The sequence below is a fragment of the Physeter macrocephalus genome, chromosome 4, assembly GCF_002837175.3.
Source record: "Physeter macrocephalus isolate SW-GA chromosome 4, ASM283717v5, whole genome shotgun sequence".
NCBI classification, from domain to species: domain Eukaryota; kingdom Metazoa; phylum Chordata; class Mammalia; order Artiodactyla; family Physeteridae; genus Physeter; species Physeter macrocephalus.
The window spans coordinates 87,825,425-87,851,693 of NC_041217.1; the positions used below are offsets into that span (position 1 = coordinate 87,825,425).

At 44.8% G+C, this 26,269-nt stretch overlaps 2 protein-coding genes and 1 non-coding gene across 3 annotated transcripts; 1 reads left to right on the top strand and 2 right to left on the bottom strand.

Annotated features, from left to right (window-relative positions):
- Positions 1-12,383: 12,383 nt before the first annotated feature.
- CFAP276 (cilia and flagella associated protein 276) lies at positions 12,384-16,276 on the top strand. Its single transcript, XM_028488172.2, has 5 exons — positions 12,384-12,516; positions 14,460-14,602; positions 15,132-15,247; positions 15,579-15,706; positions 16,124-16,276. Exons 1-5 carry the CDS (start codon positions 12,384-12,386, stop codon positions 16,192-16,194), a joined length of 591 nt encoding a protein of 196 aa, XP_028343973.1. The 3' UTR covers positions 16,195-16,276.
- Positions 16,277-17,684: 1,408 nt separating this feature from the next.
- LOC112063887 (small Cajal body-specific RNA 2) lies at positions 17,685-18,098 on the bottom strand. The gene has a single exon (XR_002891235.1). It is a non-coding gene; the product is annotated as a small Cajal body-specific RNA 2 (non-coding RNA).
- Positions 18,099-19,524: 1,426 nt separating this feature from the next.
- TMEM167B (transmembrane protein 167B) lies at positions 19,525-24,981 on the bottom strand. Its single transcript, XM_007106453.4, has 3 exons — positions 24,827-24,981; positions 22,769-22,900; positions 19,525-21,986 (listed from the first exon to the last, which is right to left on the bottom strand). The coding sequence occupies exons 1-3, from the start codon at positions 24,834-24,836 to the stop codon at positions 21,904-21,906; spliced, it is 225 nt and encodes a 74-aa protein (XP_007106515.1). The 5' UTR covers positions 24,837-24,981; the 3' UTR covers positions 19,525-21,903.
- Positions 24,982-26,269: the final 1,288 nt, after the last annotated feature.

Here is a 26,269-nt window from a genome sequence, read left to right on the forward strand (position 1 = left end):
TAGACAGTCCAGGACTAAAAGTCTGTATGTTCTTTTTATTTATTTATTTTTTTTTGCGGTACGCGGGCCTCTCACTGTTGTGGCCTCTCCCTTTGCGGAGCACAGGCTCCGGACGCGCAGGCTCAACGGCCATGGCTCACGGGCCCAGCCGCACCCGGTTCCCCTGCATTGGCAGGCGGACGCGCAACCACTGCGCCACCAGGGAAGCCCCTGTATGTTCTTTTTAAAATCTGACTCCCCCCCCACCATTTTAAAATCTGACTCCCCCCCCCACCATAGTTCTTTGTTTTCTTCTCATGTCCTGCTAACCTGTTATTTATTTTATATTTGGGCACAGCTCCTTCTTTTCTTTTACAGATGATTTACACAGCTGAATTAATATTTGTAAATGGAGGCTCTGGCCCTAATCTTTTAAAATTTCTTTACAAGGAAAATAAGTGGATCCATTAACTCAAAATATATGGAGCATCTAGTCTGTGTGTAGCACAATGCTTGACATGCTGACTTTTCTCAAGTGCTATCCTGAGTCAGAGCCATCCTTAAAATTCTTGTAAGCATGGTTTCTCGTAAGGAAAAGTCAGATGAACAGATATAACTGATGATCCCTTTATCTCTTCTCTTAGTGGCTTACTAGCCACCCTTTTATTGTCATATGTTTCCAGTTGGAGACTGAAGTAATCAATTTCAAGCAGAAAGTTAGCCAATTTCAGTTTCCTTTCTAGTTCAGAAACAGCTTTCCTTTATTGTTTGCCATGGGGTAAAAGGAGGATGCTCCAATTAGCATGCAGGCTTATTAAAGTCCATATATTTTTTTGCCTTTTATTTTGTATCATCAGTAAGAATCAGACTTGGACAATCACATTCTAGGCCTATGAAACTCAATTTATTTATTTTGTCACTCAGTATAGTTCTATGGGTCTTTTTTACATACCTTTCATGGTACATGACAAATCAAAGAAGAAAAATAGGTGATAACCTCATATTAGGCTTCTCAGACTTCAAGGAATTTGAAAAGTGGAGAGCCTAGGAAGTACGATAAATATATTTTCTTTCAGCAGCTGTCAAGTGCTATCTATAATTATATGTTCTGTGCTTTATCTGCTATGACATAGAAGGAAAGCTTAAGAAGAAGTGTGACAAATGGCCCAATTTTTATCACTTACCAGAGGGACAATACAGACTGAGGAAAAGCTATGAGTTTGACCAACTTCTTTTCAGAAAATTTGGCAGAATTAACATCAGGCCCGCTGCCCTGCCTGGGACCAGCTGGCAGCTTGGTAAGGCTGGCAGGCTCTCCAGCAGGGCCCTCCAGGTCTCTGTGATTCCCGGGTGAGAGTAAACTCCGACTGCCACCCTCACAGCCAAAGCCTCCCTCCTCCTCCATTGACTGCAGATGGAGAAGACTAATGCTCTTTGAAAATCCATGCTGCTTGGGACGTCCCTGGTGGTCCAGTGGTTAAGACTCTGCCCTCCCAATACAGGGGGCCTGGGTTCAATCTCTGGTCAGGGAACAAGATCCCGCATGCGGCAACTAAAGATCCCGTGTGCCGCAACGAAGATCTCACTTGCCATAACTAAGGCCCGGCACTGCCAAATAAATAAATAAATATTAAAAAAAGAAAAGAAAATCCATGCTACCAACTTGACACACATCAATCAAAATGTTAAACACTTAGACTCTTTGACCCACTATTTCTATTTTTAAAAATTTGTCTGCAGATAGACTCAAACAACTATGCATCAGTATGTACTGCTGTAGGAGGATGTTCACTGCAGCAATGTTACCATATAAGGGGCTGGAATCAACCTATTCATCAAGTTTCTGTTTCAATAAATCACGCACACATATAATGAATCGCAGTAGAGCTATAGTGATGAAAACAATAAAATACAGAATAGGACAAATATTTTGATCTGATTTGTACAGGAAGGGCAAAAGAATACACGGATGTGCTTGTATAGGCAAAAAACATTTCAAGAAGAATATATTTAAGCAAGTGTTGACAGAAGTTAGCCTTTGGGGATTTGCAGGCGGTAGGGAAAATTTGTACTTTTCAGCTTATACCCTCTGCACAGTTTGGATTGTTAACATGGACAGGCAGGAAATATGGTGGTTAAGAGCTCAGCTGCCTGAGTTCTTGCTCTTTTACCAGCCAAGTAACCTTGGGCAGGCTAATCTCTCTTTGCCTTAGTTTCATCATCTATAAAATGGGGATTCATTCAGGGCAATTTTTGAGTATCTATTTACTATATGGAAGGCAATGGAAATGTAGAAATGAATAAAACATACAAGAATACCTGCCCTCCTCAGTGGTTAAGAATCTGTCTGCCAATGCAGGGGACAAGGGTTCGATCCCTGGTCCGGGAAGATCCCTGGTCTGGGAAGATCCCACATGCCGCGAAGCAACTAAGCCCGTGCGCCACAACTACTGAGCCTGTGCTCTAGAGCCCACGAGCCACAGCTACTGAGCCCACGTGCCACAACTACTGAAGCCCGTGCACCTAGAGCCCATGCTCCGCAACAAAGAGAAGCCACAGCAATGAGAAGCCCGAGCACTGCAATGAAGAGTAGGCCCTGCTCACCACAACTAAAGCAGCAACAAAGACTCAATGTAGCCAAACAAAAATAAATAAATAAATAAATTTATAAAAAAGAGAAAAAGAATAGTACCAAAAAAAAGAATACCTGCCCTCATAGACTTCACATTCTTGTCAAAAGAGATAGACAATTAAAATATACATATATATGTATGTTTATGCACACATATGTACATATGTAAAATATATGTCAGATAGTAAAGAGTGCTATGGAGAAAAATAAAACAGGAAAGAGGAGAGGTAATGGTGTGGGATGGGATATTAATAGGACCTACCTCATAGAGTAACTGTAGGAACTGAGTTAATGCATGTTGGTCACTTAGAACACTCAATAAATATGAATTATTATTATTGCTATGAGCATATATTACTTTAGCATGTAAAAGTAAATGATAATTTTTAAACAAACCCATGCCCCCAGGAACCTTTGACTAAAATCTCACCTCTTTCTTTAGTAGTTTCTGAAACTTCAAAATGGGGATATACTTTTTCATTTATGAGTATAAAATCATGTGGTCCAGCCACACTGGCCTTCTCCCCATCCCCTAAAGCACCAGACTCTTTCCTGTCTGCAAGCTTGTCCACACATTTTCACCCACTAAACTCCTCCACACCCTCAGCTCGCCGCTTAAACTCACTCCTCAGAGAGTCCTGCTCCAACCTCCCTGATCTAAATCAGATCTCCTCTCATAATCACTCAGCCTATCTTTCCTTTATCTCTCATAGCACTTAACCAAATGCATAGGTCAGATGGGGTGGTTATTTATGAATATCTACTTTGCTTTTCAAGCCAAGAAAACTCCTTCCCAGTGACCACCTAGGTGGGGAAATGTGAAAGAGAGGAGAGGGGAAGCCAGGCATAGCATGGGTGGGCAGAGTTCTCATTCCAGTTTAGGTGGAGGGGGAAGTAGCTGAGAAGGGAGTCAGAATAAGAATGATCTGTAGGGACTTTTATATTGTTTGCTATAGAATGAGCAAGCATTTTACTTCTCAGTCACAGTAAGAGCACCGCAAAACACTCTGAGGTCACTTAGGAGCTATAGATGGGATCCTTCTTGAAACACACAGGGTCCCCCCACTATGAGCCAAGCGAGAATGAAGGTGTGTGTGTGTGTGTGTGTGTGTGTGTGTGTGTTGTCTAGTGATGTATCAGAGTTTGAAAGGATTGATAGTTGGTTTGTTTTAATTTATTTTTGGCTGTGTTGGGTCTTTGTTGCGGTGCACGGGCTTCTCATTGTGGTGGCTCCTCTTGTTGTGGAGCACGGGCTCTAGGTGTGTGGGCTTCAGTAGTTGTGGCACGTGGGCTCAGTAGTTGTGGCTTGCGGGCTCTAGAGCGCAGGCTCAGTAGTTGTGGCACACAGGCTTAGTTGCTCCGCGGCATGTGGGATCTTCCCGGATCAGGGCTCGAACCTGTGTCCCCTGCATTGGCAGGTGGATTCTTAACCACTGCACCACCAGGGAAGCCCAGGATTGATAGCTTTGCCAAGGATGTGAGAAAATGTGCAAAGTTAATGGGAAGCAAAATTGATGCAATTTCTCCAAAAGAGGATTGCATAATATGGAACAATATAAAGTATATGTGACTTTTGATCAAGGAATCCCCATTTCTAGAAATATAACTTAAGGAGTTAACTGAATGATCTTACTCTCTCATCCAGCAATTCTATTTCTAGGAATTTATTCCAAGGAAGTAATGACAGATGTGTTGGAAAGAATATGCAAAAAGAGGCTCATCTTAGCATTGTTTATAATAGTCAAAAATTAGAAACATATGTTAATATACATTTCTAACATATCTGTTCAATGATGGGGGATTGGTTAAATAAGTTTCATCAGTGGAATATTATTTATCTTTTACATTAATTTATTAAGGGCCCACAATGTGCCAGATATTATTTTGGGTGTTGGAGACACAGCATGAAATGAAACACAAAATGCCCTGTCTTCGTGGAGCTTACGTGTTAGTGGGAAAAGACAGAAATAAGTAAAATAAATAAAATATAGAGCATGTTAGAAAGTGGTAGGTTCTCTGGAGAAAATAAAACAGAAAATGGGATAGGAAGTGGGAAGACATTTCAACAAAAACTTGAAGGGGATTAAGAAATAAGCTGCATATCCTGGGAAAGAGCCTTCCAAGCAGAGAAAACAGCAATTGCCAAGACCCTGAGGGGGCGGGTTACCCCACAGGTCTGAGAAAGAGTGAGGAGGCTGGTGTGACTGGAGAGGAGGAGGTGAGGATTGTACTTACAGCCTTGTAGGCCAGTGTAAGGAGTTGGTTTCTACTTTGAGACAGGAAGCCTTTGGAAGGTTTTGAGCAGAGGAGGGGCAACATCTGTCTTATTTTCAGTAGGTTTACTCTGGCTGAGCACTAGACAATATGTGGGCAAGGTGGAAGCAAAGAAACCAGTTAGGAAGTTTTTGCAATCTTCTGGATGAGAGGTGATGGTGGCTTCGAGAAGGGTGTGTAGCAGTGGAGGTGTAAGAAGCAATCAAATTCTGGATACATTTTGAATGTAGAGCTAACAAGAGTTTCTGATGAGTTGGATATAGGGAGTAAGAGAGAGAGGTTAGGATTTGGGGCCTGAGCAAGTAGAAGGATGGGGTTGCCACTAGCTGAGATGAGGAAGATTCTGGGAAGCACATTGTTGATGGAGGTGGAGAAATCAGATGTTTTGGACATGGGAAATCTGAGCTTCCAATCAAAGTTGTACATAGAGAGGTCATGTATGCAGCTATGTGAACAAGTCGGAGTTTAGGGATGAGATATGGGTTGGAGGTATGAATTTGGGAGTTGTTGATGTCCACATGGTGTTTAAAGCCATGGCGCTGCATGAGATCACCAAAGGAATGAAAATAGAAGACGATGGATAGAAAGAGAGAGAAAGAGAGATGATAGGAAGTGTAATTGAGACTGAGAAATCACCATTGACTGAGCAAGAGCAGTTTTGGTAGAGTTGTGGGGATGAAAGTCGGCTTGGAGTGGATTCAAAAGAGAAGGTAGGGCTTCCCTGGTGGCGCAGTGTTTGAGAGTCCGCCTGCCGATGCAGGGGACACGGGTTCGCGCCCCGGCCCGGGAAGATCCCACATGCCGCGGAGCAGCTGGGCCCGTGAGCCATGGCCGCTGAGCCTGCGCGTCCAGAGCCTGTGCTCTGCAACGGGAGAGGCCACAGAGGTGAGAGGCCCGCGTACAGGAAAAAAAAAAAAAAAAAAGAAAAAAAAAAGAGAAGGGAAAGGATGGCTGTAGAGACAGTGATCATAGACGTTACAGGAATTCAAAGGATTTTGCTACAAAGGGGAGCAGTAAAATAGGGTGGCAGCTGGAGGGGGAAGTGACACTCAAGAGAAGTTGTTGAGTTGGTTTTTTTTTTTCCTATTTTTAAGATAGAAATAATAGCATGTTTGAAGATTGATAGGAATGATTCAGTAGATGGGAAAAATGGATGACTCCAGAGAGAGGGAAGACTTGCTGACCTACATTAAGAAGGTGAGAAGGGGGGCTTCCCTGGTGGCCCAGTGGGTAAGACTCCACACTCCCAATGCAGGGGGCCCAGGTTCAATCCCTGATCAGGGAACTAGATCCTGCATGTTGCAACCAAACAAAAAACAAAAAACAAAAACAGATCCTGCGTGCCACAACTAAGATCCAGTGCAGCCAAGTAAATAAATATTAAAAAAAAAAAAAAAAAAAAAAGAAGAAGGTGAGAAGGGATGGGTCTAGAGTGGATGGTCAAAGCGAAAGGGTTGACATTAGGGATTAGTCAGGATAGGTAGTTCATCCGGTTCCTCATTAAAATGGTGTTATGCAAGGCCATCTAATAACTTAGAATGACGTTCCATTACATTTTCTAAAAGCAGATCATAAAACAGTAAGAAGCATATTTACACTGAGTACTTACTCTATGCTCTGCATTTTGCAAAGCACTTGAAGCATTACCTTGCCTAATTCTCCCAGTGATCCACCTGACTCCTTCAATCAGTTGTCAAATCCTCTAACTTCTACCTTCAGCGTGTTTTTCATATCCACGCCTTTGTTAACCTCCTCCTTGACCTCTGTAAGATCTTTTGAACTGGGCTTCTTGCCCCCATCTCTCTGCTCTCACCTTTTGGCCTATCTCAACCTTATTTACTTTATATTCATGCTAATCCACTACCTCTGCTAGGAATCCTTCAGAGATTCTCCACTTAGTTTCCCACTTTCCAATCTTGATTTCTATGGTACCCCACACCTACTCCACATTTCAGCCACGTGGTCTACTTGCAATTCTCAGGATCTTTTCCTTGGTCTCCTCTCTCTATCTAGAAATCATGCTCCCTCCATCTCTGCCCGTTGAAATTCTGCTGATTATGCCAGAAGCAGGTCAAGTGCCAACTGTTCAAATATGCTTTCTTCTTTTCCTATCAACCTCTATATTGCCATTCCCGCATTGCTTACCACATGTCAGCATTATGTCATCATTTGTACGTCATTATTTGTGGACTTATCTTTTCTGCCTACCAATATTTCTGAAGCCCCTATGACATGTCAAGGATATATACTAGGCATTTTACATGTGTTATCCAATTTAATTTAATCCTCACAATAGCCTTGTGAGATAGATGTTACCATCCCCATTTTACAGATCAGGTATCTGAAGCTGTCAGAAGTTAATTAACTTGCTCCAAGTAGCATCCTTACTAAGTGGCAGAGTCATCATTCATTCACCAAATTTTATTCTAATCCATGTCTGCCAGATTCCTAAGCCCTCTGGGCTTTTCAACATAGATTGGGATGTCCCTTTGGGGGCAATTAGCACTGAAGCCTCAGGGCAATACCGATCTGGGAAAGGCAGTTTTCTCTTCCTCTCTCATTTGATTTAGATTCATTGTGCTATAGAAAATGCTCCTTTGGCTCTCAGTCAGCACTTAGCCTGGGCTAGCACAGGACTAAAGAAATGATTCATGAAGACAAACACCAAACAGGATGTTTAGTTCCACTGGTGAACCTGATTATTGTAAAACTGTGAAAGGAACGCCAAGCCCCAGCACACGTTCAGCAATCTAGAACTCCCAGCTCTCTGCCTCCTCAGTTTAGGCTTTACCCTAAACCTCTTTGTTCCCTGATTTGATCCAGACGGATGCCTCAGATTTCAGGAACAAGGCAGGAACAGCATTGTTGTCATTAGGGTCAGCCTTGGCCGATAAGACTCCCTGCCAAGACTCACACAAGAAATTCATATGAAGCGTAAGAACAGGGAAGGGTTAGTCTACCCTGAATTGTTTTTTTCACCATTTAGGATTGGAAGCCCCTAAAACTTATTGGGTCAATTAATACTGCCAAACAAAGAATATTATAATAATTGGTTTATTCTCTTCCTTATTGTTTTGGAGTCGAGGGTGTTCAGCAGCCACTGTTTGCTCAAGAAGAGTGTAAACAGGACTTGCTGTCGCCCCGTGGCCAACACAGATGACTCTTAAGCCACTTTCACTCTGGCACGGGGTGTGGATCTAATGGTAAAGAAGCTGAATGGGAAAGAGAGTTAGGTAACTCTAATTTGTGTTTTATTTGTATTTTCTCTTTCTGTCCTCAAAGCAATCTTTTTTGAGGTAGGTGTTATTGAAATACCGATTCTACAGATCCAAAAACTGGGTGGTAACAGGTAGGGACTGGAACCCTGGTATGTTGAGTTCCACAGCTTTCTACTGCCCTCAGCTTATGCTCTGTGGCAAGGCCTTTTGCTTAGGCAAATGCCAATCATTTAAAAAGGACTAAAGGCAAAATTTCTACACAAGTTAGAGCTCTCAAGTATCAATATTCTTCCCTCCCTCCCAAGTAAGATGATACAAAGTGTTTAATTTCTTAAATGTTTCATATTTTCCATAGTGGACAAAGATCTCAACAAGAAGTGGTAGTTGAACTGTAAGATTGTTACCTTCCACACAGGGGACTCATATGTTGGATTCTTAGGCAAGTAAGTTTGCTTGATGGAACTCACTTGGTTGGTTAGACCACAGGCCACCAAGGCCAGTAAGCAACACTCACTGACAAAATCATCCTGTTCCCAGCCATCTTTAAAACAGGTCATAAAGTGGCTGGGTGAAAATGTGGATGGCCCAGGGCAGGACACTGCTAGGACTGATACAAGTTACAAAAATTTCCACTGACTGGGGTCACTTGTTCATATTCATGAATGAAGTGAAGTATCTTTATTCACACAAAAATTCTCTTCTCTCTTCCCACCCGCCTCACTTCTTCATGATCTGTTTTGTTGTATATGGTCTAATGGTTAAAATACCGTCATAATAATACATTTCCATATGGGACGGGGTTATGGTTGCTAATCAGTAGTTAACAATGACAACTTATAAATAATATTTCAACCTCTCAAAACCTTAGCCAAGTATGACATTTCAGATTAATTGTACAGGGCTAGACTCTTAACGTATTACAAAGCCTTTCACATTTCACGTAGAAAACAACTTTTATTTGCCTTCCGCCATGAAGTTCTTGTAAATATGTTGTTGCTGCCTCTGCCATATGGTTTTTAAAAAGTTACTCAGAACACAACCAATTATTGTCATTTCAATACCATAGAAACTACTGAGTTTTGTTACTCCTTTTTTTGTATCCCTCCAAAAGAATGTTCAAAGGCATTTTTGGTTGGAAGACATTCACTACTTATTCTCTGAATTATGTTGGCAACATTTTAGAAACACCTTGAAAAAGACTTACAACATATGTCAGCAAAAGTCCAGAGAAGGAAAGTAGAGATTGGCTGAAAGTGAGATACTACAGAACTCAAAGTCTGGCCAAAGGTGGGTCATGCACTGTCAGGTACACTAAAGAAAGCACACTGGGGGAGGCAAACTATAAACAGGATCCACATTTAGCAGCCCACAAGGTAACTGGATGTTTAATACCAAGGGAAGAGAGGTAATGGGATCCTTCAGTCCCCCTTGCAGACCTCCTATTTTCACACTTTCTTGAAGCCATCATAAAATCACAAGGATTCCCACTTCGATCCATTATTTTCCTTGGCCTTCCAAACTCCTTTCTTACCCCACTTCTCCCTTTTCCCACTTTCTATTTTGTCCCTCTGTACATAATCTTTTGTTTTCAACCACTTTTAAGGTAATTTCATCCTAGCTGGGAAACAACCCATGTCTTTTCTCCTTCCCTCATTCCCAAGTCCAGGGACTCAGGTCCCTCCTGAGGTCCTTGGAGCTGGGACCTTTCCCCTGAGCTCAGCAGCCCAAGCTGTGAGGCTGATCTATTTCGTGAGTCCTCCATTGGGCTGGCTTCTCCATGACGCCAGTCTGCTCCTCTTCCTCCCCCACCCCCCCATCCCCAAAGAAACCTAAACTCCGTGGCCTCTGAAACTGTCTGTGCCTGGGTCCCAAGATCCCCGCGAGGATCCAAGATTTTTCTGACCTAAGTGGGGTCGGGTCGGGAGGAGAGTACCTCTTTGCAGGCGTGAAGCTCCGGTCCCGCTCCCTGAGTCACCTGGAAGGTGGTCCCAACCCAGAGCAGCAGCCGCAGAAGCCGGAGTGTGCGCGGCTCAGTTCTTCCCCTGGCCCTGGCAGAGGGATGGAGCCTGTGCCCAGGCTCATCCATAGTGTTGTTCTGAGCGAGCGGCAGCAGCGGTTCAGGTGCTGCGGCTGCAGCTACAGCTGGAAGAAGGCGGAAAAATAGGGGAGGGAGATTCACAGGGGGGAGGATGCAAGGGGCTGGGCTCCCTTCAGTCACCGCCCTGCGGCTACGCCTAGGCCGCCCATCCTTCCTCCTCCCTCCTTCCTCTCCTCCTCCTCCTACCCACGTCGCCTTGGCAACCGCCTCCTCGTTCCCTCCGCGCGGGTGGGGCAGGGACCACTCGCTCCTCTGCCGCTCACCTGCCGGTCGCCATGGCAGACGCCGCCACTGGCGCGCGCGGCGTGGGAATGCGAGTGTCCAGGGTCTGCAACCGTCCCAACCGGCGCGCACAGGGCTCGTGTAAAGAACGCGGTGGAAACAACCTCCAAGCCATCGCCACCAAATTCATTATTTCGTAGCCATCGGCTACTTATGAGCACCTCTAATTTTGCAGACGTGGCGTTCTATATATACTTATTAAGCACCTCCTATGTGTGAAGCGATAGAAAAATGATTGAAATGCTGTCTCTTCTCCTGAGCTTATAGCCTGGAAGAGTGGCCCCGGTACGTGTCACCTACTGTAACAGCCTCTTCTGGAGATCTTACTTCCACCCCGCCAAATCCATCTGTGCCTTTACAACCGGTGCTATGCGAAGCCCTGAGACTCGTATAGTTAAACCGAGTTTAAGCAAGGAGAGTTTGCCTTAGCCGGCAATTTTCCAAGCACGACACCTGGACTCTTCTGTCTCTTGACATCCCCATTCTCTCATCGCTTTGAGAAATCCTTTGATTAGATGCCTGGAGGAAGGACATTTCTGGGCCACCTTTTAGGAATTCTTTCTTTAACTGAAGTCTTTTGCAGAAGATCTGTTCGGCGTTTTTCACCGAAGTCTCACGAGTGCAAATTCAGGGCTCCCCGGTACACGCAGCGGCGCTTTCCCTCTGCGTTCCCAGTAGCTTCTTCCCGAGGGGGCCTCCCGCGTTGGACCGCCAGGTGGCGCCCTTCTCGGAGGGAATTCGCCTCAGTCATAGACGGCGGAGCAGTTGCCTGGCAACTGAAATTGGGCGTGCCAAACAATTGGGACCCCGGCTCCTCCGCGTGCAAGATTGTGTGCGGCTGCGCGGGCCTCTCATCACCCTTAAGAGTGTCTCGCTCGGCGTTTTACCATGCCTCTCACCTGAGACCCTTTCCAGAATCCTACGTTGGATAACGATGATTCCTACTTGGGAAAACTGCGGGCTTCCGAGGTACTGAGGTTTCTTGCGCAGATTCCCAGTAGGGTCGACTGCACTCTTCTTTCTGTCGGCACGACAGGAAGAGATGGTAACTTAAAGGGCTCTGGTGAGGACACTGAGTCAGGTACCGGAGAAGTCTGTTTTCTGCCTTCCTCCATGTCCCCATATTCAGGTCTGCCAACATTTCACAGGTGCTTTTGAGCAGAGGCGAGTGGAGTTCTAGTCCAGAAGAACAAGAGGCACTCACAGCCCTAAGCAATGATTGCTATAATGGGGCTTAACCAGGCCCAGGTTCCACTCTTCTCGTACAAGTATTTGAGATGTTTGAAGTGGTGAAAAATAAGGTGAACTAAATGGTAATTGTGGCTTAATAACAAAATCAAAGCACTCCCTTTTGTTTATTCAACATTTATTATTTACTGTATGCCGGGCACTCTGTTAAAAACTGAGGATGTGTAGACACATTAGATTAGCTCCTGTTCTCAGGGAAATCTAGTAGAAAAGCCAGACTGACAACATCAACAGCAAAAGTGCTTGCACAACAGCACATGTGTTGTGACAGTTATATGTGGTGTGTCAAGGGAAACAGGAGCTTAAAGGAAAGCCTCCCAGAGCAGGTGAGTTTTGACATCCAAATATGAGTCAGCTGGACCAGGGGAGGGAGGAGGTGGAATGTAAGTTAGGAGGAAGGAAACAGGAACCAGACATTCAAGGCAAAGGGAGCAGCAGGTGCACATACATGGAGAGGAAGATGAGGGTGGCCTCTTTGGGACCAAGGAGTCCAAAGTGGCTGAAGCGTTGGTGTGAAATGGAGGAGTGGAGAGGGTGGAAGCTGGAGAGGTGACCCTCCTGGGCTGGGTGTGCTGTGTACACCATGCTAGTGAGCTAGGTTTTCATCCTGGGGAATCATCTCAGGACTGTAAGCACTGGAGTGACATACTAGATGGGTGTTGTAGAAAGCACAAGTGGCAGTGGATTGGACAGGATGTTAGTGCGACAAGAGGGCTCAGCTACGAGGCTGGTGCAGCGATCTCCAGGAGGAGTAACGATGTACAGCAGAGATGCAGGGGATGGCGGTAAGATGCAAAGGGCAGGACTGATGGGACTTTGTGGCTGACTGGATATGGGCTCAAGAGAGTGGATGAGTCAGGGAGAGCTTCCAGGTTTCTGAGGGCTTACCTGATACCATTTACTGAATGAGGCATCCAGGGAAAGCAGGTTTGGGGAGAAAGATGTTGAGATCAGTTATGTAGCTGTTGCTTTCGTGGTGCCTGTGGGACATTTCCATAGAGATGAAGAGTAGGCAACCTGGTTGAGAGCTGTGGGTTGAAGATGTCAGTATGTGGGTTGAAGCCACAGTATTCATCTGGTGGTTGAAGCTATAGGAGAGAATGAGCTCATCCAGTGAATGTGAGAGTCCGAAAGGCTCTGACTGGAGAGCCTCCTCCTCCCCTGGTGGAGACCACTAAGGGACAGAGAGAGAAAGCAGAGCTGAGAAGGAAGCTGAGAAGTAATAGCCAGAGGCAGGAGGAGCTGGACCCACATAGGATGGAGAGAACATTTCGTGGAATCAGAGTCATGGTGCAGAAACCGCAGAGGTCAGTAAGATCAGGACTGGAAAGGATCCACCTGACCTAGCCACAAAGGTCGGTGGTCACCAGCAAGAGTAGTTTCAGTGGGTGCTTGAGGCAGAGGCCAGACTGCAGTGGGCGGAAGAGGGAATGGGAACGGGGAGGAAGTGGAGGTGGCAAGTGTTGACTCTTTAAGAAGGCTGGCTCGGTAGGGAAGGTCATGGAGTGGTAGCTAGACAGTGACAAAGGAATGAGGAGAAGCTGGGTACAGGGGATGGCAGGATAGCACAGGGCCCTAAAGCACCAGGAAGGGCTGGGTTCAGGGAAGGGTGATTCTTGAATAAAAGGGACTTCCCTTTCTCTGAGATGGAAGGAAAATGGACGTGAAGATGGCACTCACGCTTGACAGGCTTGACGTTCTCAGTGAAAGACCGTCTCAGCCTTTTCCTTATAGAGATGATGAGGCTTATGCAGCCTTCGAGGAATGGGAAGAGAGCTGCCTGTGCTTGCATCATATGTATTTGTAGTTTTCCCATTTCCTTTTTCATCTTTCTTGGTGACAGTATAGTGCCTGGTTCACACCATTCAATTAATGCCTAGTTGAGCTGAGTCACACAGCACTGTGTTATATACAGGGGAGGAGGAGGGTTCCTACATCGGATAGGCTGAGATTTCTACTAGGTTGTAGTTGTACTCACTGGAATTCAGTCATTGATTCAATCAATATTTCATTTTAGAACACCATGTGTTATGTTGCTGTGCTAGGCACTGGGGATATGGTGGTGAACAGTATGGCATTTTACATGTAATGAAGAAATCAGCTGTATGCTTTTCATATTCGTACTTGTGGGGTTTTAATTAGAGGACTGAACATCCAATGAACTTTTTGACATTCCTGCAGACACAGTGACCCTTCCCTGCTTGCTGAAATTTTCTCACCTGCCTAGACACTGCTCTCTCCTGATTCTCTAGTCTCTGACTGCTGCCAGCGCCACCCCCATTATAATATTGTGCAGTCCTCATGAACTGCCTCTTCCTTGTTGGTCAGACGCCTTTTGGCAGGCTTCAACCACCACTTCAGGGGGATGACCCCCAGATCTCTACTACTTGTTCTGAGCTCTCCTCCAACAACTGCACACTTCAATTTCCTACCTGTTAATTGCATTAGGATATCTTCTCTCTTCTTCAAGCTCAGGACTTCTAAACCTGAGCTCATCTTGCCTCTCTGCTCCCCACCCTTCACCTCCTGTCCCACTTCACCCCTTTCCCTGTATTCCTGGCCCATTTCTGTCAGTTCTAACATTGAAAACTTAGGAGGATCAGAAGCCTGGGAGTCATGCCCCATTTCGTTCTTCTCTTTTAGATGTCTGCGATTCAATTAAAATGGGATGGGATAAGGGGATGGATGTCACTGAAGCTATCACATCAGCAAGGCCTCCGGTAACCAGGGGTGGGTGTGGTTTCTCTTTTGCAGAAACTGCCATATAAGAACCCAACACACCTTGCTCAGCAACAGGAACCCTGGTGTCGACTCAGCTCAACTCCCACAATCACGTCCATGAGGCAGGATGTTTATTTTTTTGATCCTGAGGTACCTAGCATTGAAATGCTATTTCTCCTTATATCCACTTAGGACTAATAAATATCCTTTTTGAAAGGTAGTCTGTCCCTGCCTACCTTAGCATCTTTATCTTATCCCCAATCCAAGATCCTACCAAATCTAAAACCAAATACCAACTTATCAACTTCCTCTGGGAAGTCAGAAGGCTTGGGTTTTGCTGCAGTTGATTATCTGGAGCAAATCATTGTCTCACCAGACTTCTCATTATAACCATGAACGAGGTAAGGCCCATTAAGCTCAAGTCAAGGACAATATAGTGGTTCTCATGTCTCCAGGAGAGCTCCCCACTCCTTAGACCTAACCATGAGACAATTCTATATGGACAAGAGTTAATAAGTCATCATGTATAGTAATTTGGTATGTAGGGAGTTGGTGGATCCCAGGCCCAAAAGGGGTTCACTTTGCTTTGGGGGAAGAGTAGAGCCCAACAGAACCCAACTAGAGCAGGTGCAAATATGGCAAGTTAACCCTGGGGTGGCGGGGTTGGCTTCCTCCGTAGATACCGAAGGATGATCTGGATTTCCGATTAGCAGCCTTGTACAACCACCACACAGGGACATTCAAGAGCAAAAGTGAGACACTGATACACAAGGAGACCATTCAGGATACCCATGGGTAAGTGGTGGAGGCGGAGCCTCTCCTTAAGGACAATGTCAATCAAGTAAGGTAAAGTGTCACCTGGGAAATAACAATCAATAGGTTCTTGTTTGTATAGATTTCTGTATTTTTTACTTCTGTAATACAAGTTCTGTTTTTTTATTTTCTAAAATGAACAGATCTTCCAAGATTGTGCTCATCTGTAGCACAAAATCTTTGGTTAATTCCAGAGGGTAAAAAGGGCCTTCGGCTGCTTTATTTTTAAGGTTGAATGCAACTCTTTCCCTCCTTACCTTTCTTCTCCTGATTGATTTCACTCTCCCATGTTCTTCCTCACACCATCTTCTAGAATCAAGATCCAATTCCCTGGAGAATTTTTTTCCCCTCCCCAGCCACCCCCCATCACTTCCCGAGCTAACATCAGACACTGGATCAACCCTAAGAAGGAGTCTATTCACAGCATCCAGGGATCCATAGGTAAGGGTCAGAAGACTGAGGGGTGGGAGGCAGATGGGTGGTCCAAGAGTTTTTCTAAATGGTCACAGGAATCAGGGAGTTGAGGTGATTGCCTATTAGGAAACATCAGGGATAACTGAAAGTCTGGCACATATGAGACTAAACCCAGGGGACATGCTGACTGTGGAGCTAGGAAATGAATTCAGTTTTTCAGAGCCACTACCTCAGCCTTAGGTCTAGGGGACAAAAATTTTCAGCAAAGGGCAGAAACCAGGGAGTGAAAGGCCTATAGCTACCTCCCATCAGTCCTCTATACGCCAGTTTCCTCAGCTGTTAGAAACTTCTCCATTGTCCCCATAAATGTATGGGCAACAAGTTCCCAGAAAAGGCAAAGGACCTGAAATTCACAGCCCACTCCCTCTTCTCTTTTCTCCACAGTGTCCCCTCACACTGCAGCCAGCAATGGAGGGTATTCCCGAAAGAATGATGGTGGCTTCTTCTCCACCTAAGTGCTGACAGGCCCCTGGACTAATTAATCATAGTGGAACATCCTGCCGCCCACCTCCATTAAATAGATTTGTGTAAGATGAAGCCTGGAGTATCTGTTACCCATGGACTACCAGTTGCCACATGACTACTCTTAAAATATGGAAGTTTCTCAACTTCTAGAAACTAGTCCTGTTGGGCATATTTGCAGCTCGGAAAGTCATCTTGCTGAAAAGATACAGATTTAGGACAGAACAGCAGTTTTTGGCAGGAGACAGGTATTCACGTTTTGTGAACTGGAGTCATTCCAACCATACCCATTCAACATTTCTTGCAAACTTATATGTGTCAGGTACTGAGCTAAGTGTTGGGAAAACAAGAATGGACATAGTCCATTCTCTTGAGCTTACAAACACTAATTTTAGTAGCTCTTTGTGGCATTCACACTTATGCTGAGGTCACGCTTAACAGATTTCAGACCTTCTGGATTTAGTCATCTGCTGAGCTCTACTTTTCCATGAGGGCTCCATCTCCCTGGCTCCTTGCCATTGTTCAGTCTCTTAACTCTGCTACTGTCTCCTTGCCTGGGAGTCAATTCTCTTTTCTTAGCCTTGACTTGTGCTGTGATATATAGCCCCCTATTCTTGGAAACAGGGTTCAACAATCTGATCCTAGTGTCTGAAGGTACCTAAAAACTGATACAGTAATGTGGTTTCTAAAATTACAAGCCACTCACAGGAGCCTATTAAAATGAGCAAGAAATGGCAGACCGTTTAGAATATTGTACACTTAAGTTCCCATTTCTAAGATTGGACAGCATATGCATTGTTGAATAAATCAGATATGAAAGGGCTTCTTCCTGGTACTCAGGTGCAGGGTCAATACCACCAAAAACTATTACAGCCCCTCTTCCACCGAGGTACTGCAATCTGTTCATAGTGTTTGCTGCCAAGTGGCAATATTTTCAGTTCTCTTTATTTAGAATAGCTGAAAGTGGCAAAGGGGGTGACTCTCTGGGATAATCACCTCGTGTGGGTTGATACTGAACATCAAAAAATTTATTCCTGCGATCCATGCATGGAGGCTTTAAATAATATAGATTCCTAGACCCCCCCACCCCGATAATTCTAATTCAGTAAATCCGGTGCAGGTCCCTGGAATCTGAATTCTTATAAGGTCTCCAAGTTCTCTTACGGATATATACACGTATACAGACATGCATATGTACATATATCCCTTCGCGGCAGGCGCTGTATAGTGCCTTTAGACCGGGGGCACCAGCGTTGGTAACATACAAAAGAGTCATCATGACAAGTCGGGTCTAAAGAAAAAAAGGGAGGCGGCTACAAAAGAAAACCGCAGTGGGGAACAAGGCCTCCATATCCTTTCAGCTCCCGCTCCCGCGGGCGAGGCGACGGCTCATTCAACCTCCGTCCGCCAGCGACCGGGGCCCGCAGCCGACCGTTGACACGTTAGCCTCAACGCCACGGGCGGCCGTGCCCTGGGCCCGGGCTCAGATCAGAATCGCCTCGATAATCAGTGGCCCGGGACAAGCCCAGCCTCGTCTATCTGATCAATTCATCACTTCTGAGCGCCGGGCCCCGTAGGACCAGCTCCGGGACCTCCGGGACCGCGGCGTTGCCACCGCCCAAGGGGCCTCGCTGCACAGCGCCCCGAGAAAGGGGCTTCGCAGGAGGGGAGCTTTTCATTTCGGGTTGGTCCGGCGGGGCTGGAGTCACAACCCGATCAAATAAGATCAAGGTGTAGGCCGGGGGAGGGGCACGGGGGCGGGCGCACGCACTCACACATTCGCGCGTGCACTCACACATTCGCGCGTCCACTCACACACTCAGCCCGCAGGCGCCTTCCACACACCTCGCCACACTTCTAACCAGCCTCACCCCACGCCGCGCTCCCTCCGGTGAAAGGGCGGAAGTGCGCAAGCTCCTTTAAAGCCCTCCGCCCCGGAGGGTTCTGGGAGGAACAACCGAGCACAGGCCCTCGCCGAGTGCGCACTTTCCCGCCCCCACGTGGCTCGGAGGGGAACCAAGGGCCCAGGTAAAGGCGGGACAAATTCCCACAATACTGAATCGTGATTGTCTTTGGATCTCTGTGCAGCTACACATTTATATCCATATCAGTAGTTTTTCTTTGATCTTTGATCCAAGTTCTGGATATAAGATGATTCAATCTCAGGAGACCTCTAGGTGAATGATTTCTTTCCCAGGGAGAAGGCAAATTCTGGTCATTACCAACATCAGCTTCCCTAGGAGCTCCTTCTCCCATGGGAGAAGGCAAACATCATTTTACCAAAGGGAAAGGTGAGAATAGATTACTTAAGTCCAAGGGCTAGGTAGTTAGAATATAGTAACTATATATACTACTAATATACTACCTAATACACACTAGGTAGTAGTATAATAAGTAAAGGTAGGAAGACATATCCCTGTCCCCACAGAGCCCTCTTGCTACCCAGAACTTGCTGTGGCAGTCATATTGCTGAATCTTCATTTACTTTCATATCCGCTAAAATAAATCTTTCAAGAATGAGTGTAAGAAAAAAAAAAGGAACAATTATGTAAGTTAAAATTAGCTCCTGAGCCCTCTTGCTACCCAGAACTTGCTGTGGCAGTCATATTGCTGAATCTTCATTTACTTTCATATCCGCTAAAATAAATCTTTCGAGTGTAAGAAAAAAAAAAGGAACAATTATGTAAGTTAAAATTAGCTCCTTTCACATCACAAAGCACAATTTGAATGTCTCAGTTCCTTCTTTCTCCTTTTTCAAGAAATACATGTGAGGGGGGAAGACAAATCAGAATTTTGTTAAGTTATCATTTGTACTTGTGCCAGTCCCACCATGTACTTGGAATAAACCAATTGGGGAAAAGTGTCCATTGCATGCACCAGAAGCCCAAGGATTTTCTAGGTATGTGGCTGGGTAACGTGATAACTGCATTTCACTGAAGTTTATGGCTTGTAATGGCAGTTGATACTTTTATTTTAATAGCAGTAGTAGGTAAAATGTATTGAGGAATGTTATCTACATTGTTTAATACACCTCAAAATGTATTTATATATATGCTGAGATATATATATATAATTAGTTTCCTCAAAGGAGAAAGCTATACCCTCATAGATTCTGAACTATATCATACATACATCATACATTCAGTGACCATCACAAAGGGTTAACAGGATTGATGATATTCACTAATATAAACTAAAAAGGTATACTATGGGCAGAACCCAGGGGAGTATTGAACAAAGTTCAATAATTCAGCATGCATGTGACAAAATGGACAAAAACAGTAGGGAAAGAAACTTTATTTTCAAGGATTTGTGCAGACAATGGTGAATAAAAAGTCTTATTTCAACTATAAAAAGCTGACTTCATTCCACCCTGGCATACAGGGTTTATGGTGATGCCAGTTTGAATCTGAGGCAATACTGCTATCCCCCTTCTTCCACCCCTAAAAGACTCCCTTAGAGGAACAACTTCCTACAATTTTCGGTCAAATATATATGACACATCAACCAAAGTAATGAATTAAACAAGTTTCTGCTTATCTAAAGTCAAGAAATGAAATAAGCTGTGTATTTGTTTCTTGCTGTAAATTACCTTCACTCTGTGTACTTTTTGGTACATTCTGGTATGAAAACATCTCAAAATATAACAGTTCAAGAGTTTAGGTCAAGATGACCCACCGAGGAGGCAGTAAAAATTGATCTGAGCTGTGAAATGGGACTAGTTTAAAATATGAAGAAGCTCTAAACACCAAGCTTAGAGATATTAGCCCTATTAGGACACAAAAGTCATTAAAGCTACAAAATAACAAGTGCAAAACATGCTGAACCTGTATTTCCAGAGAGTGACATTCCCCTTGGCCAACAGGTTCCAAACTCACACCCACAAGGTGTAACTCTTCTTTCTGTTCCACTAGCTTTCCTTTCTCTTGTGTGAAAGATCCTCAGAAATGACAATGAAAAATATATGAATCATTGAAATTTACCCTGTGGACCAATTCCTGAAGAGATAACAGCCATAACTCTGAGATGATTAGACATGTAGTGTTTGATGACTTTCTATACTTCTAGGAACCGTCAAAGCACTATACTGCATGTTTCAGAACCTAAACTTCCTAGCAGCTTTTGTTCTTTTGGAATAAGACAAAAGACAATTTACTGCCACACTGGGGTCAACCACAGCCAACTTGTCCACAGTCAAGTTTTACTTTAGTGAACAATTCCACTGGTAGACCTATGTCTCTGCTTGCTCTTTACAATAATTTAATTTTAGACCAACTCTTTTTTTAATAGAGAAGTTCTAGGCTTCATAAATGCAACAGTTGATCCTTTTGCAGATAAAAGGAGGAGGGAATGTAGAAGTCTTCCCTTCAAATGTAGAGTCATCTAAAGTGATTTGCTCAGGAGTTCCCATACTCCATGGAAAAGCCCATCAATCTCAATTGCAAACCTCTGCTTTCCTTTACTTTAGAAAACACTCTCATTTTATTCATGGATTCTATGAACTGTCCAAACATGCCTATGGATGCCATCAACTTCTCTCATTCAGATTTCCCATGTTCTTATAATTTCCAAGAGACAGCTAAAGAATACTACAATATGAAGAAAATTAAAAGTGGGCCAAGAAACACAAGTAATCAACTGAAAATTGCCAAAATAACCCAGATTTAAACAAAGAATAAGTTTGTATCTTGGTTAACATGACAGAACTTCCATCTAACATCACAATAAGTTCTAGATGACTTTACTAGTATATGAATTAATATACTAGATTTATTTATTTCTTCTACCCCAACTGCAAATTATTTCTTCAATAGTTTCTCTTTCCCCTAGTGGTGGCATTTAAAACTGAGTAACAGTATTTAGCACTCAGTAATTTAGAAAATATTTAAAAAGCTTTAGGAAAATAGCAACAGTTTCAATATACCATTTGAGGGGGTGAAGTTTCCTTTTGGGAATACTGGTGAATAGAACATTGTTTCTTGTCTAAGTTACTCCTTTCTGGTCTCACACAATTTCCAAATCTTATGTAGGCCCAGATTCTCTTGGCAAAACTCTCTGGCTACCAGCACACAGCACAGCTATTTCGTCTGTTCTCTTTTTGCAATGAGGATCATGCCTCTCTCTTATGTTCCCAGATGGGTATATGAAAGATAAATTTCCAAAGCCAAAAAATTCCTTGGCATTGTTTAACTCCTATTTCCCACCCAGCCTCCCCACCCCAGCCTCCCAGGCCCCTGCAACTTGCCAAATCCAAATCAAACACTAAAAAAAAAAAGTCAAGTCTTGAAAATTATCCCTCCTTCCAAGAAGTTTGAATACAGCTTATATCCTCCCCTAATGAGCCTCAGTGTGAAAAGTTCCTGATGAGGGGCTGAAGAACAAAATAGGTGACAGATTTTTAAGCAGGAGGTATGTAATCGTATCACTGAGGGGTGTAATTTATCTGGACATTATATGCTCTCTGCTGAGGACTGATTTACACACAGGTCAAAGGAAGCTGGCTTTCTGTAGTCCCCTGAAGCATAAATAATGTTTGTAACCACGAGGAGTTTTCCCCACATAAGGTAGGGGCAGATGCTGTGGTGTCATCCTGGGGACTTTGATGATTTTAGCTGAACTCTCCTATGCTGGGCCCAGGCTCCTGACAGGTTCTTCACCTTCGTCCCCTTGGTTGGCAGTTGATGAAATGGATGCTTTGGAATTCATTTTATGAACAAGACGTAGAAGGCCATTACAATGCAGGCGATTGCTACAGCAGCATGCAGCCTAGTTCCAATCACAGCAGCTAGCAGGAAAAAATAAAACGAGAAAAGAAATCAAACCCTGCCCTTCATATAAGTCCTCACTTTCAAGATTTGAAATCTCTAGTCACAGATGAAGAGACCTATCAAGGGTCTCAAGAACCCACCCAGGAGTGTTTTTTTTGGTTTGTTTGTTTTTTTGCGGTACGCAGGCCTCTCACTGCTGTGGCCTCTCCCGTTGCGGGGCACAGGCTCTGGACGCGCAGGCTCAGCGGCCATGGCTCACAGGCCTAGCTGCCCCGCGGCATGTGGGATCTTCCCGGACCGGGGCACGAACCCGTGTCCCCGGCATCGGCAGGCGGACTCTCAACCACTGTGCCACCAGGGAAGCCCGGAGGAATGTATTTAAATACTACCCTTAAGCCCTTGGTTCTAGATGAATATACTGTTAGTTTATATTTTGCCTTATTTTGAAAAAAGATCTAGGTAAGTAGGATTCCAGATGAAGATGCCCAAAATAAAAAGTAAAAAAGCATCTGAGTTAATAAAATCAATACTTAAAAAAGACTCCAATATATTCTTTCCAGAAATTCAGAAAAAAACTTTTCACTGGGAAAATATTCCTTCCAACAACTCTAGTCCAGTCTAAAATTGTTTAATTTATATAGTTTTACTCCATGGAGAATACTAAAATTACCTTGGAGCTAAAATAAACAATTATGTAAAAGTTGAACCACATACAATTCCAGCCTATCCCACCCCCACCTTGCAGCACCTCACTGTCCAGAGATGGCAATCTCCTCTCCCTGAACAGATATGATCTTACCTTTGTAAAACACACCCCAAACTCCCTTCTTCTCTGAGAGCAGCCAGCTTTTGAGACGAGGTACTTTCTTGAAGTAAGCACAGGTGCAGACAAAGAGCAAACCAAACACCAGAATCCCATCCAACGAGTACACTGTTACAGAAAGAGAAGAAAACCTTTGGTGCTAATCCAGCTTGGGACAGGTGATCCCCCTGGAGAACAGAGTGTGATATAATATCAAGATGATAACCTCAACTGCAGTGCCAGCCCTGACAAGAGGGAGCCAAGGTCCTGGGACTAACAAGGTTACCTTTCTGTTCCCCCAAATCACTTGTAGACAACCCCCTTACAAAGATTTCACTGCCCCCTTCCCTCTACTTTCAAGAAGTATAAATTCTGAGAAGAGTGCATCACTTTATGTGGAATCAGCCTACCAGGAATGGCCAGTGTTGGCATTAGGTTGAGAGAGGCATAAGAATCCTTCGAGCCTGAGCTGAGAGAATGAAACATGTTCTTCCTATAAATCACTCATGTGATAAAGGAGAGGTAGATATTTGGCCAAGTCTCTCAGATCTGCATCTGTTGGTGAAGAATATGTTAAGGCAAAAGTAAAGCTTAATGGAAATTTCAAGAGTTAGAATCCATATGACTACAATTTTCCTATGCTTATCTTACACTTCACGCATGATACTCTACCTACAAACCAAATTTCTGCCTGAGTAAACAGATTCTTGAATACAAACAAGCAAAAAAAGATCTGAGGCTTTGACAAGGTGGAACAATTGTGGGGAAAAAAGCTTTGAACAATTAGTTCTATTTCTTACATTTGTAAACCAAGCTATGTCTTGTAAGCACAAAGAATCACCTAAGTGGAAAAAAAAATCAGACCACAAAAGGGGAAAGGGTGACTAAAACTTATTTATTAATTACTATGTGTCCAACTGCTCTCTTATTTCTCAGTTCAGATGATTTCTTCCTCCGGGTGATGTCCCTTCTTGTACTGTGCCTACTAACCTCAGACCTCTGACTGCCCAGGAAGCTCCAAAAGGATATTTTACACAACTGGCATCTGCCAGTTCTGGGCCACTCCATCTCCCTCTCTCCCTCCAGTAAAACTATCTCACAACTAGATGTCACACAGGAAAGGGTCCAGTGAATTAATACATACACCAAGTTTTATGATGAACAATACATGCTAGTCTTTTCTCCCGTAAGTTTTTGCAAAGCCAAAAGTCACAAGGAGGTGAAATTTGAAACTTTAGCACCAGGCTTATGGAGAAGGTACTTTTGAGAAATGCTTTCCTAGCCCTTCAAATCACACTGCCTAAGAGGTCTTGTCATCTTTTTTCCTGTAAGATCGACTCTAAAGACCACAAAGTCAGAGTTTCCTGCCCTTCCCTGGAATTCTGAAATCATGTCTATAAAGTGTTTGAAGAGGCCTGGAAAATTAGGTCAGATAAACAGGGAGGCAACTACCACATCATCTTTAGAAGAGGCAGTGTCTAAATCCAACCCCTGCAACACTAGCCACAGTCTCCAGATGGGATCGCCCAGGCAGGACTTTAGAATCAAATACAAGAAAGCTTCCCGACATTTTAACAAAACAAGGAGAACTCCTTTTTTAGGATCTACATTCACCCCCGCCCCCGCAGAAGTACGGGGTTTAAAATCCTGTGTGATTTATCAGTCATCCCAAAGAGCCTACTATCCAAAAGTCTGAGAACACAGAGGGCTGTGAGGAGGATCCTCTTTTTCCTGGTGCTAAAGCAATAGTTCAACCGGGACTGGCCTCGCGAAGTGGCTTGTAAGGGTCAGAACGAACTTCTAGGAAGGGAGAAGGGCACAGTGTGGGAACCAAGGACTACGGGTGTGGGCACAAGAGGCACTAGGGGTTCTAGATGGGCACGGAACGGGGGAACCCCCAAAGAAGTATAGGGGACAGGAGATGGGGCACCGAGAGGCCAAAGGGGGACTGGGCTGGGAGGGGGTGGGGAGAACGGCCACGTCAGTCCCGGCTCCGCCCGCCAGGTTTCCACTCGTACTGCACTCCCATCCTCGGCTCTGGGCATTAGTTCTCACCGTTCGTCATGGCGGCTGGGCCCGGGCCTGGAGTTGGGGTCCGGGTGTCAGCGGCGATAGCGGCGAAGGTGGGGGAACCCAGCTCCCGCTTGACACTTCCCGATCCGGGCCGCGGCGACGGGCAGGCGCCGTAGTACGAAGGTGCAAGGGCAGAGAGGCGAGCGCAGAACGCAATTAGGCATGGCTAGCAGATTGCCGAGCTAGCGACCTGCGTGGGTGGAGCTCGCGTGAGTAGGTGTGTGTAAGAAGAAAGCTAAGAAAGCTATCCGGGAGGCTTCCTACGTGGCCATGGTAACCAATCTCTTCTGGGTGCCCCTGCAGAGTTAGTGTTGGGGCGTATCCTGACCTGCTCGAGTTGTTGTGTTTGAAAAGGTAAAGGCTTGCAGTTTTTTTTGTATTTTTTAAAATAAATTTATTTTATTTATTTATGGCTGGTTGGGTCTTCGTTGCTGTGCATAGGCTTTCTCTAGTTGTGAATGGGGGCTACTCTTCGCTGCAGTGCGTTGGCTTCTCATTGCGGTGGCTTCTCTTGCTGTGGAGCACAGGCTCTAGGCACACGGGCTTCAGTAGTTGTGGCACACAGGCTCAGTAGTTGTGGAGCACAGGCTTAGTTGCTCCGCGGCATGTGGGATCTTCCCGGACCAGGGCTCGAACCCATGTTCTCTGCATTGGCAGGCGGATTCTTAACCACTGCGCCACCAGTGAAGTCCAAGGCTTGCAGTTTTGCACTCTGTTTTCCGCTATGGCGGCTTCTCTGTTTGTGTGTGTGCGTTTGGTGTGTCTGTAAGGAGCAGCCCACCTGCAACAGAGGCCTCCGTCTCAAGCTTCCACGTAAGAGAACCTGGACAGTAGGGGTCTAGGGGCCGTCCCTGCGGCCTCCGGAACTGCAGCGGATCTTTCTTACTCCTTATGGAAATCTGGATAGTGAGGCTGTGTCTGAACTTTCAAATGAAATTAGGAACGTAACAAAAACAAGTCGCGAATTTCATATGCTAAAGCTACACGTTGTCGGGAAACGCTTAGGTAATTGCCTATTTGTGTGAATTTTTCTTTAAATTACCAGGATAGTCTCGATTGTCTCCTGTATTTAGTTAAAGTGGGGTCACCTCGGCCACTTTAACCAGGAAACGGCGATATCGGGACAGCCCTTCTCACAACACTTTCACAACTTGACGATACCTTCAGTTTAATGCTGGCGCAGGATGGAGGAGACAAAGCTGCAGATCCCATTTTGTACTTTGAAATTCTTAATTGCACACAGCTTGACCTGCTTTATTAGAGTCCGGGCGAAAGTGCAACTGAGTCATCCGAGGCTGAAACTGTAAAGTTACTAGTCCACAGTTGTCAGGTCCTAAAGTGACCCTCCGCCCCTCTTGCTATAGTGCCATCTGCTGGCTGCGGCCTGCTTGGTTACGCAGAAGAAAAGCTACCAAAGCCTCCTAG